The 13,239-nt window shown below is 46.8% G+C and overlaps 1 protein-coding gene across 33 annotated transcripts in view; it reads right to left on the bottom strand.

The window, feature by feature from the left end:
* Positions 1 to 13,239, bottom strand: part of CELF2 (CUGBP Elav-like family member 2) — an 838,781-nt gene that overhangs the window by 164,415 nt on the left and 661,127 nt on the right. For 28 of the 33 annotated variants that reach the window (XM_067030247.1, XM_067030246.1, XM_067030251.1 and 25 more), the window contains one exon: positions 7,212 to 7,408. In XM_067030247.1, coding sequence (XP_066886348.1) covers positions 7,212 to 7,389 — 178 coding nt within the window. In that variant the 5' untranslated portion in view covers positions 7,390 to 7,408. Of the gene's footprint in view, positions 1 to 7,211; positions 7,409 to 7,578; positions 8,037 to 13,239 lie in introns of those variants that run through there. The other 5 variants (XM_067030250.1, XM_059058986.2, XM_067030255.1 and 2 more) reach the window with 2 other exon arrangements.

Here is a 13,239-nt window from a genome sequence, read left to right as displayed (position 1 = left end):
GGATTCCTTCTCACTATAACTTAATCAAGGCTCACTTGACATTTCTCTCTCATTCACCTCAATCAGTTCCATGGGTGTGGCCTGCGTAAGCCAAAATAATTTAAAACTCCATTTCAAAAACTTGAATTGTTAATTTAAAAAAGATATAACCCTATGCCATAACCGATGAATCCACCTCTCCCAAGGGTGTGACAAGGATCCCTGCTTGCACGAGTATAAAGCCTCTGACGGCATTTTACGTTTATCCTGCAGGATCTCGGTCAGCCAACAATGAAAGGATAAAAGGATGTCACGATCCGTTACACAGAGGTTTCTGTTAACATAAAATTAATTCAGGAGCTTCCCTGAATGGTGCAGTGGCTGGGAGTCCGCCTGCCGGTGAGGAGGACACAGGTTCGAGCCCTGGTCCGGGAAGAACCCACATGCCGCGGGGCAGCTAAGCCCGTGCGCCACCAACTGCTGGGCCTGTGCTCTGGAGCCCGCGAGCCACAACTACTGAAGCCCGCATTGCCTGGAACCCGTGTTCCGCAACAAGAGAAGCCACCGCAATGAGAAGCCCTCGCCACGCACTGAAGAGTGGTGGCCCCCGCTCGCCGCAACTAGAGAAAGCCCACATGCAGCAATGAAGACCCAATGCAGCCAAAAATAAATAAAGAAAATAAATAAAAAATAAAAAAAAAATTAATTCAGGGTGAAAGCATCCCTCCTGTGGGCCCCCGAGGCAGCACGAACATAACTCGGGCTATCCCAGACAATCTAGGGAAGCCACCCTAGTCTGCAAGAAATTTAGGGCAGAAATCCTATCCCCGACTTGTGTGCGTTAAAAATGTCAAATTGGTTCATCTTCCTGCGTTCCGAATTCTTTCTCAATTACTGATTTCAAGAGGGCAGCACTTAAATAAACTGGCTCCAAGTACATTTCTACTACTCAAGGGAAGAAAGCAAAGGCAAGAAAGACAAAAATGAGCTTCTCTCCACTCCCACCCCAGCCCCCCACCCACCCCCAATATTCTTCCTTGAATAAAAAGGTCGAAGGTGCTCTTTACAAGCCTTTCACATTATGAAGAATCATCAAGGTCGTAAGATTATCAGCTCTCCTTGGACTCTACCAGCAGCATCCACCTTTGTCCTTTCACTGAACATGTACAGCAGTTCGGAGGTAGGTATTATCAATACTGCAAAGACACGGAGATCGAGGCTGGTTCTCCAGACTCATCTGTGATAAGAAACACCAGTTATGGGTCCCCCGACTCCAGGGCCTGCTCTCATGCTGCCAGAGCCCAGAGGGCTGTCCCGTCAGATTCTGAAATAAGGACAGTTAGCTTTGGCGCCTTCCGCCCGTCTTTTCCTCCTCTTTGCCTCCCCTGTTCGTGTCCCCTGGCCATCTCATCTCATCCTCCAGAACAACTCTGCCATCGTGCTGAACTGGGAAGAGAGGAGGTTGAACTTAGAATTTTGTGAATGAATTCCTGAAGACTGAAGTAAGGGCACTGAGAAGGAAAGAAACGACTCATATTCAGTCATCACCCAACATGGGTGGAGGGAGCAGGGGAGAAGGATGAAATCACCCAAAGGCAAACCGCTGTCTAGGGCCGTCCCTGGCGTCACACCAACTGTAGGCTGCCCAACCGGGAGATGAAAGGGCAAAAGCTGCTCTTTTGAAACTGAAAGGTAATCACCCTTCCCCCGAGGAGCTGTGAATGTGATTTTTGTTCCACCCACTCTGGACTCGAGGTGCTGGAAGGGCTGCAGCTGCACGGCGGTTATGCCACAGCTCCCAAGCACATTTCAAGAAAAAAGGAAGTTCTGTTCTTCAGGCCTGTGGCATGGAGCGCTAGTTGACACAAGCCACTTCCCCTTCCTAGTTCTCTTTTGGTTGAGAAGTCACCAAAGAGAGACAGTAAAAATGTGACGGGCAAGGCACTTGTTACGGTCGAGGGTCTGCTGCTACCTTCCAGCTCAAATGTCAAATGACTATTCTGGTCACTCAGCACAGGCTCCGCAGAGTTCCTTCCAGTAAAATCAGAATAGTGATACCTAAGCATTCAAACTTAACGAAGTATAACTAGCATTCATGAAAGGGTAGGTTTTTCTCAGCGCGCTGGGATCCTGAGGTATAATTTTGATTAAAACGGAAACCTCAAGAGTGATGATTCAAGGCACACAATTCATCTACTGCCTAGAGGTTTTGAGTTTGGTGTCACTGGACCCCCATTCCCGTACCTGCCGCCCCTTCCACTGTACCTCGTTCACCACCTCCAGCCCCCAACTCTTCCTTCTCCAGAAGACCCGAGCCACCCTCTGTCCTTACCAGCTTCAGTGAACATTCTGACACACTCAATACCCTTCCTGATCTTCAGCCACATTTCTCTTGCTCATCTCCACAGCCCAACATTCCCTGCTCACTCGCTACGGACAGAGAACCACACCGCCAGGGCCTGCGGTAAATCAACACAACCTAGGGGTAACTGCACCCTCCCGCTCAATAATCCCCTTCTTCTCTCCCCTATTGGATTTTCCAAAACAGTCATTTTACATCATTTTTCTTACGCCTTTGATTTCACCCAGACTTCTCAGAAACATAATGCCTCCTGAGAAGTCCAAGGGCATCTGTGACCGAGTGTCTACCTCCCTCATTAGACCGAGACTCACTCTGGTGTTACTTCCTGCTAAAGGCCCCACTGTCTCGAATGAAGCATCTTTCCATCCGTTGACATGTGCTCTTCAGCCATTCCTTTCGTCCCTTCAAGGATCCTGAACTTCACCGTTGCACGTGCACTATCTTGTTTTGCTCCATCTTCTTACCTTTGGCTCAAAATGAAAAGTCCTGCATCTAAGATCTCTTTCCTTTCATGCGCTGACTTCCCAGAGAGGGCAGTATCCACTCACGGCCCCGCACAGAAACCGACACGATCTCTCTCCCGACCTTCCCCAACCTTCTGAAACGCTCCCAGGTCCTCCAATCACCACCTCTGATGGCTTTCCTTGGCCTGCATCCTGCTCGACTCTTCCGAGGCACCTCAGACTCAGAGCGATCAAAACTGAACTGACCACCCCTCTCCCTGTCCACTCCCACCTGCTGACTGCTTCCCCAGTCCTCCCAGTTAGGCCAAAAGCTCCCAGTTGTCACTGCCCCAATGGAGTTATTAAGTCCCCTTCCTCTCACCACGGTCATGTCTGTGTCACCTGGTTCCTCCCTCTCCACTGCCATGACAGCGCCCTGTCTGGGCTCCACAGATTCCCTGACATGCGACGCCAGGCTCCTGGCCACCTTCCCTGTTGCTGAAATACCTTCACAGACCCTCTGCTGTCTAAGAAATAAAACTCGAATATTTTAGCCTGAGAAGTCAGTCTTCTAGGAACCGGCCCCAGTCTTCATTTCTAGGCGTCCTCATCTTCTCCACTTCCTTCATTTCCTCTATTTCACATTTCCTCTGAACTCTGGGAGAACTCATAGAACCCGCCCTGAATGTTCTCACCTCCACGCCAGAAACAGGCCAGTGTGTCTACTTGTCTTTACTTACTGAAATCCTATTATTATTATTTTTTTTTCAAGACTTGGTAAAGATGCCATTTTTCCCCTATCTCCATAGTTACAAGTTATTCGTTCCTCCCCTGAACCTCCAGAGTTCAAATACGCTCACCTCTTTCTTGATTACTCTTATCTCATGTTCTTTTATATTATGGTTACCTGTGTATATATTTACCTCATTGTCCCTATTAGATTTCAAGTTCTTGGGGGCAGTGATAATAATAATAACCAATGTAATCACCACCACCACCAGAGCGAGCTCCTACCACAGTCCAGTTCTGTGCAAAGCACGTGATTTCACTATCTCAGCAACCCTACGAGGACTGTCTCCATTTTCGGGGGAGATTAAGTAATGTGCCCAAGGCCAACCCGTAGCAAGCGGTACAGCCAGAAATCGAATCAAGGCTTGCTGACTTCAAAAGCCATGCTCTTCACTACTATATATTCTTATCTAGACTTGACCAATAACCACTAAATAAAACACGCTTTCCCTAGGTCCTCGGAGGTGGGATGGTTTACCGAGCCAGATTCCCCAGAGCTGCTGAGGCTGCTTGATCAACACATATATTTATGTGAGAGAAGAAATAGATAGCTTAGCCTCTAACTCTTAAAGGATACTTTCAAAAACAGAACAAAGTTTTTATGCCTCAAGATTAAACAGAACATCAAATACAAAGTGACAGGAAAAACCTAATTCACCTGGATTAGGTAACAGCCTGATTTTGTCTCTTTCCTTGGAACCGCTTATGTCAGTAAGGCAACGAATCAAGGCCATCCTAAAAGCCTTAGATAATTTAAACCATGTTTAGAGAGACAGCCTCCAAATTTCTAATTTCTGAGGCTCTGACATCAGCCCTGGGAAAACAGGGTAATTTTATTCTGTTGATCGCCAGAACCAACGTAAACGTGGGGTCGTATCTTATCTATGAACGGGCAAATGATGTATGGCACACATAGGTCTCAGTGTAAAGAAAAGTGGTGGCGTTTGATCTCTACACGTAAGCGTCTAAGGGCTGTAATCCTCCGAGAGGAATGTCATTATACAGCTCAAATCCCATCACAACAAACACCATTACAACAGAGACGTCTGTATAACAAAAACCCTTTCAAGCTTTGGCTGACAGCCCATGTACTTCAAGCAATATTTGATGTGAGACTTGGAGTTCACAGTAATGGGAACTGACCTATATTTCCAAAGGTAAGATTTGAATGATTTCATCTGTAACTTCCATCCCATGATACCATGAGTTGGAGTGATGTACAATCTCGACCCAGGGGTATAAAAACTAAGGACAAAGACAGAAGCAAAATCAACCCTGATCTTGAAGGGTGAAATTCCTTCCTTTCACTTGGGGAATCCTTAGGGAAAGGAGAAGGCCTCTGACCCAACCCTGAAATAAAGCAGACCAAGGCAGGTTTTGGCCTCATCTCCCTGAGAGGCGAGATGGAGTAGCCCATGAAGACAGATGAACTGGGCTCACATTTCTACTATGCCGCTTACTAGCTGGGTGAACTGGGCTGTATCTATCTTAACTTTCTGTGATCCTCAGTTTTCTCATCTGCAAAACGATACTAATACCATCTACTTTCAGAATTCCAGTAAGAAGTAAATGAGAAAACTATGCAATGCTCCTAACATAGAGCCTGGTACGCAGCATGGGCTCAAAAAAAGTAAATTCCCTCAGAAGGCCTCCCTTTCCCTCCAAGACTCTGAGCTGATGCAAACTGTTTAAATGAAGTTAGATATAAGACCTAGTGAAGGGAGTTAAAATACAGAGTCACAAATACGGCGTGGTAAAGATACTGATCGGAGGAACATCGGGGAAAAGAGAGCAAATGGTAGAAGAACTAGGCCAGGCATAAGCATTTACTTGACTTCGAGAAAGGCCTTTTTGGCTGAAGTAGGACACATGTAATCAAAAGCTAAAACGCATGTAACAAGGCATCGTAACAATAAATGAGCTTTGATCATTATGTCAGAAGTCATTTTGAAAAATGCTGAATAGACTGAAATTTGCAGGCACGTTTTCCTAGTCAAGGATGAACTGTGGTTACTGCTCTCAAGCACTGGTTTACTGCCTCTGGCCTAGTTTTCTGTGGGTGCCATTCTAGATGGTGGGAAGGCCCTTCTTTGCTGAGTCCTGAGCTTCAGCCCATTCGTTATACTGCCTTTGGATACTGTGAAAGTATTAAAACCGATTCTAGTCTTCTCCATTCGGGAAACACGTAGGTAAATAGTTAAGGGATATGATCAATAAAGAGTCCCAGCACTGCCCTAATTTGTGATGTTTTTAATCCTCTTGATTTTTAAATATCTAATTTTCCATTTTTCAAATTACGGGACAGTCAAGTATGTGATAACAAAATTCTTAAACACATTCTTTTGAAAACACTCTTGGTGTTACATGATAGGTTTTGAGATAGAAAAGGAGAGTCCTATAAACGTAGGCATGTCTGTTCACCTTTATAAAATAGACATGATCTAGGGGTTTTAAAATGTCTTAACAGGTTCCAAAAAGTCCAATCAGACCTCAGTAACTACTGGGAACAAGAAATGGACCAACGTTTCTCAGAGTCAGAGAACATGAGAGTTTTCACAATGACTTAGCCCTAGCCCTTCAATTTGACAGTGGAGAAGAGGCTCAGAGAGGAGTATGGGCTGATGTTCATATGCTCAACCAAAGTGTGTGTACAAGGCAAACAATGAGCTTGCAGGAGCTCTTGTGAGAGGCAACAGAGAAATAAAATAACAGGCCAGACAGAAACGCCAAGGGGCAGAGAAACAGCAACTGTGAGACCCACAAGGAGATGGAGGAGGAGCCCTCGGTACGAAAACCAAGAGATCAAGACCAGCGAAAGAACAAAATCACTAAAATGAGGTTAAAACCTGGACGGAGACCATATGGTAGCAGCAGAGGAGATATCTTAACTGAAGTCTACAAAGAGCTTACAAAGGGTGACTCCAATAGCCAGAAGCTTCAACCTGGACAGAGGTTTCCGGCCTCTATTTTAATAACTGTACCCCCCCCCCCCCCACCCAGAATCACTCTCTCATCTTAAAATGGAGGCAGTCACAGCCACCAGATTGTACATGTGAATCTTACCACTGCTAAGGGCGTAGACCAGAAGCATTTTTGAAGGTGTGCTAACTATTTCAGGCCACTAGGGTGCTACTTCCCGCCCCCAAAGGCACACTTCACTTAATGATCTCCATTTAGACCCCAAGAATTAATGTCCCTCCTAAAACTGTACCCTTTATTCCTTACACCAGTGATTATCACTGTTTATAAGGTACTTCAAGATCCCCACAGCCTATGGAAAAGTGAAATGCAGCGGTAATTACATGGGCAGTAACAGAAAGGTAGGGGTAAGAAAGAGCTCTGCTCTGTTCCTCAGAGAGGCAAGCCACTGCCTAGAAAGTGACCTCAGGGAGGAATCACGCGCCTGGACGGAGGCGCGGCCGCGCCGCCCCCGCTCCGCTTCTCCCTCCCCGCATCCCAGGCCATCTGGTCCACCTGCCCGGGAAGCAGGCGGGCGGGGGGTCGCGGGGAGGAGGCCGGCTGGCCGCGAGGCACAGGGGTAGCGGGCGGCTCTCCCTCGCCCTCCTCCCTCCCGCGATTCCCGGGACGCCCTGGCGCCCCGCGCGCCCCTGACCGCGCGCGCGCCCCACTATCTGTACCTTTACTCTGGGGAGGGTTCTGACTCCGGTCCCGGAGGACGTTGATCTGGTAGACAGCTCCGTAAGGCTCAAAAAGTTCTTTCAGCTCCTTTTCCGACCAGGACCGGGGGATCTGTCCGACAAACATCTTAATGGCATCTGGGTCTGGCTGGTCTGAGTGATCCAAAGCGCCGTTCATCTTGTTGGCTGTGCCGTTACTGTCAAAAAGGGAAGCGGGAGCCAGAGTTAGGGCTGCAGGGCGGCGAGGGACAGGAAGACCGAACACCGGGGGTGGGGGCGGGGAGGCGGAAGGCGGAGGAAGAGGAGCACGGGGCAAAGTGCCTAATGAGTCGTGGAAACGGGATGAACTAAAACAAAGCACAGGCACCATTAGGTGGCTCCTCGGCGGCAGCGGCGAGAGCTCTCACTGCAGGCTGCTGTTCAGTATCGCCGCCCGACCCCGGGCGGCGCCCTGCCGGCTGTCACCCGGGGCGTGGACATCTTGAAACCCGGCTCGGGAGGCAGCTGCAAGTTAACAGCAGGTCTCGCTTGGCTAGGCTGCCATCAAGCATCCACAGCGTTATCAGCCCCCACGCTGGCTCTCGCGTGGAAAGAAAGGCGGGGCTGGCTTTCTGCTGGCTTTCCCACCCTGCCACCCCTTTGGCGAGGTTTTTGGAAGAGAGGAGAGAGGTGGTAATAATAAAGTCACATGAAAAGAAAATGAAACACTCGGCAGTCCGTCAGATGACTAAGGGCTGGGGATGAATTTGCAGAGCGCGCGAGGCATCCATGCGTGCGTCAAATTAGTACGTTGTTGCTGCTCAGAAGGGAAAGTGCTCCAGCAATGCGGCTGGGTGCAGCCGATTGGCTGCCCACGCTGGAGAAAAGGGCCCGGGCGGGGAGGGGGCTTCCATTTAAAAAGCACGTTGTTTATGGGACCCGGGCACAAAGGGTTTAATTCAGAGAGGCAAAGGCGATCTCAGAATTGCCTGCTTTGTGCCGGGAAGGGGAAAAAAAAAAAAAAAAAAGCAGTCCCAGAAAGTTGAGTTCCCGCTAAAGGACACTGAATATTTCAAATCTTTCACACTCCGTAAATTGCTCTCTGTGTATATCTGACATCCAGATGTTGCACTTGAGTTCTAAACAACCACACGTTTGGGAGAGAAAAGAGGAAAGTCTACCTTTTCTTCTCCTAGCTTCAGTAAATATTTGGGGCCGATACAAAGAGCAAGATCATACGCTTTTACATATCAATCCTCCTTAATGCTGTTTCCCAAAACCCTTATTTGAAAGAGACAGTGCTTGTTCAGGACGTGCAATTCCAGTCACCATCATGTAAAAGGATGATGAAAGTGTTTATGCTTTACTTGGATTCCGCCCCCACCCCATCTGAGCTGCAGTATATAGTAAAGCAAAACCACATACCCTCCGTCTCCCCCGCATACCCCCCCCCACCAATGCACCCTAAACCCACCTACTCTGCCCAGTGAAAGGCTGAATGCCCTAAGCAGCATTCATCTGCAGTACAGTGCTCTTGATTCCCAGCCTGTGAAAATACAGTAAAATGCACTTAAACTCGGCAGACGTAGAACCTACAGAGCCTTGTCCACGACTGTCCCTCAACCCCCAGGCTCCAGCCCAGAAGGCAGAAAGAAAAGGCCACATGGACTAAAACTTCACTGCAAATGGTCACTTCACTGTAGCCTCAGGCTAACAGTAAGAAGGTTTTCAAAGATCTTAAGTAGGCTTCCTTATTTCAATCAAAACCCATCACAGCACCTAAAATTTGCTGTGAAACTAGGGTAGTCCTGAGCCCTTGGTCGGGGGGTGGGGGGCGGGGGGGCGGGGGAAGACACTGATGTCTAACAAACAAACAAACAATAAAACCTATGGAAAGGAGAAATCCTGAATTCAATTTAATCCCGAGAGGAAAATGATGGCAAATACTCTTCACTAGGTCCTGGCTTCAATTTCTACTTCTTATCCCCCAATTTACCACTCTGTTGTTTTTACCCTTGAGATAAACAATCAAGATAAAGTGCTTCAAGATAAACTTGAAGCACTTTCAGAGCTTTCTCTAATCAACCATATTGTTATAAAAAAAATGTTCTGCCGAATACAATGTTGAGCACAAAATCTTCCTTCAACAACTCAGGTGTAATGCAATGCCTGCTTAGATTCGAGTGTGAGCATTTAATCTTGTTCCCGTGCACCTCTACTGCTTTTCAAATCACCCTCTGGGAATTCAATAAACACTTTAACCCCGTGGAGCCCAGCTCGGGCAGGGTGGAGCTGGCAAAGGCCCACGCAGAACAGAACGTTAGCATTCACAGCTCGCTGACACTGTGGCAAGACTTATTTCTGGGACAGGAAGGGCCTGTGGTTACCGCTGTTGACAAGCAGCTAGAATGAAAAGAGGAAGGCATTGCCACAGGTCCCAGCTAACAGAGAACGGAAGTTCAAAAAATGGGGCTCCTGCATCTCGTCTGCACAAAGCACGGTTAATACAACGGAGGGTTCAGGCAGCAGCACACTGGTCCGAATATCTAGAGCAAGCATTCACGGGTCTCCAAATGAGGGGCCATTTTTACTTTCTCAAAAAATACACACTCACCGAGGTGCATAAAGGCAGGGACTCTGCAAAGAGGGTTTACGCCCTTTGGTCTGTATGCTGGTGAGTATGTGTTTATAATCCCTGTCCGCCCCCAGCCATCCTTCACAGGTGCCTTTAGATCTCTTGTACCCTGAGGCAGAGGAGTGTTGGGGCCCAGGGTCTGAATCCTGGCACTACCACTTCCTAACTGTGCCGCCCTGGGCCTCAGACTCTTCATCTGTAAACTGGTAACAAACGGACTCCACCTCATATAGCCATGTGCTTAGTACAGGACGTGGCCCCGGGTAAGTGTCTAATAAGCGTTAGCTGTTTCCATTGTTCATCTTTTCTGTGCACTCGTAATGCACTAGAAATGAGTGACCATCACAAGTCTACTTTTTAATCCAAATTTTTTCATAGTATGAACTCAAACACAGTTCATATCCTAAGTAATAATAATAATAATAATAATAGGCATCTTTCAGCAAGCACTTATATGCCAGATACCACGCTAGGTGCTTTACATACGTTTTTTCTAATCCTTATAACATCTCTATGAGAAAGTATTATTTTCCAGATGCAAACGTCTAAGAAATAAATTCCTTTTCTGAGATTACCGGCTTATACATTGTAGAAATAGAATTTGAACCTGGGCCCAATGGGCTCCAGAGAACAGAACATTTCTAAACCATCATGTGGCCATGTATTGTATCAGGTCTGCTTTGGGCTGAGAGTGAACAGCTTATGGTAAATCTATGAGAAGTCAAGGCCAAGAGCAAGACCTACTGGTTCCCTGGAACCACACTGCCAAGTAACAGGCACTATTGGAAACACATATACGCATCTTTCCTCTTTCTGTGTTGGAATTAGGGCGCAAAGTACTGAACTTAAGAGCCCATGAAGGCTACCTTACAACCCACATTTTCTCCATGATCATACAACGCGTCTCCGTCTCCACTGACTGCCTCCCTCCCTCTCTATTCCCACCGGACCACATCGACGAGTACCTCTCAACCATACGTGCCTCCTTTCCCCACTACCTGCCCATTTTGCAAACAAATGTTCCAAAGATTCGCATCAAATGCTAAGAGCATGCCGTCCCTTAAGTAAATCCAACTATGTCTAGTTGTTACACAAATTCAAAATAACACATCTGGGACTTCCCTGGTGGTCCAATGGTTACGGTTCCACGCTCCCAATGCAGGGGGCCCGGGTTTGATCCCTGGTCAGGGAACTAGATCATCCCGCATGCTGCAACTAAAAGAGCCCTGCATGCCACACCAAAGACCCGGTGCAGTCAAATGAACAACAACAACAGCACATCTTCCAGATCAAAGCATCAGTGGTGGTACCCCACTGACGACCCCTGTGCTGCTGAATCCCGTGCCCTGGATGCTGACGGTATTGCAGCAGCCTGGGTAACTTTGTTCTGATGTGTGAGAGCTCCTCCTCCTTTGGACTCCCAACTTTCTTCCCAGCTGATACTCATTTCTACCAGAGACTTACTGACTTCTTTTGTCCTCATGGGGCTGCAAGTGCTGACACTTCTAAGGAAGCCAGAAATCATGTGTCTAACAGTTAAACCTTTCGAGGTACCTGCCAGAGGCCACAGCAAACCAATTCGATCTACACAGAGGCGTAATTATGGGAACAGATACCCTAACTCTCGGTAAAACTCTCAGTAAGATCTTCTATTTACTGGAATGTGATCTCGGGCTTAGAAAATTAGACTAGCTCCCTCCCCCACACTCCCTAGCCTCCGGGACAGTGCAGGAATTAGGTTCAAATTCAAATATTTATCGAGAGCCTCCTCTTTGCCAGAAAACTTTGCCAGGTACAGGACATACAGCATCACAACAGCTCCGAGAAGATGACATTATTATCCCTGTTTTGGAAATGAAGCAATCGAGAGTCGTAGAGGTAAAGTGACTTCTTCAATGTCACACCCCTAAGAAGAGGTGTCTGCAGAATGCGGACACAGTATGAAATAAAGGCCAATGGTTACTGCTTAATATTCCATGAACTGGGTTTCTCTAGGGTGGTGTTTCCCTTGGACTCAGTGGAAACCGGCAGGCCCGAGACACAAGCCATACCTCTCTGCTGGCACCTCACCTACAAACTACAATACTATCCTGGACGCCAATTCCACTTTTGCTCTTGGCAAAGTGCCAACTATCAGGCTCCTCCAGGACAGACGCCATATGGAATTGGACCACGAGTTAAAGAGCACGAAGCCAGCGGGCACTGGTGGTATTAGTCTCAGAGCCAAGACGAAAATATAAGGGTGTTGGGGGAGAAAAACGATGGTGCTTACTCTTTGCTTTCAGCACTGGCACTGACCTACTTCCCTACTCTATTTTCGAGTAAAGAGAACTAGACCAACAGAGGATATGCAAAATCTTCTGAGGTTCCTCTAAGCAGCAAAATATTACAGAAATTACAATAATCAATTCAATGTATTCTTATTATTGTATATTCCAGGACACAAGCTTTCATGAGGTCCAGTGAATGCAGGTTTCTTTTTGGAGAACGCAAACAGAAGAACTGATATTTCTATTCTTTTATCTTGCTCATTGGACAGCAACCTTCTGCATTATATCTCCATCTCCCTTATCTATACAAAAGGAAGAATAACAAACTTACAAAATGGGTATGAGAAATGCCAAGTGGCTATAAGTAATTTTACAAAAGTTGAAAAAGAGGACATAAAATGCCACCTTCAGAAGATATACAAACCTGAAAACATCACAAAAAGATGCCGTGTCTTGGAGAAATTTTGAATAAAAGATAGCTAATCTCCTTGGTAGTTACAAAGAATCTTATTACTCCCATACTTTTTCAACCCATCTTACTTTGGTCCTTGGAATATCCTGCATCAGTACTGCCAACTGTGTGCAACGATGGGAATGTTCTATAACCTACGCAATCCAACATGGTGGCCACGAGTGTTATGTGGCTACTGCACACTCGAAATGAAGTTAGGGCAACTGAGAAATGGAATTTTAAGTTTTATTTTAATTAATTTAAACTTAAATAGCTCTAAATGCAAATATAAGTAGTTTTTGTTTGTTTGTTTGTTTGAAAGACAAATAGGAGTTGAGATTCACCAAAACATTTCATCAGATAGTTGTTTTGGGAAAATAGAAATGAAGGGCCAGGAAAATGACACCACTGCTTGAGTCACCCGAGAGGTAGCCAGTGGGCTGGCTGGCCTGGGTTCTCGTCTTGGCTCAGCATGCAATTAACTGTGGGATCCCAGGCTCATCATGTAATCACTCTGTACCTCAGTTTCCTCACTTGTAAAACAAAGAGACACAACAGTTCCCATCTGGCTGTTAGTTTCTCTAATTCTGCGAGTGGCTGGTCGCTCAGGGCTGCTGCCAGAGCATCCTCTCTCTCAGTTTGTGCCAACTCTTCCTAGTATCTCAACTGCAGTCAGCAGACAGGCCACTCTTT

This window comes from Kogia breviceps, chromosome 3 (assembly GCF_026419965.1).
Source record: "Kogia breviceps isolate mKogBre1 chromosome 3, mKogBre1 haplotype 1, whole genome shotgun sequence".
Taxonomy (NCBI): Eukaryota; Metazoa; Chordata; class Mammalia; order Artiodactyla; family Physeteridae; genus Kogia; species Kogia breviceps.
Note: the sequence above shows the minus strand (reverse complement) of the source record. Positions and strands in the feature narration are given on the sequence as shown.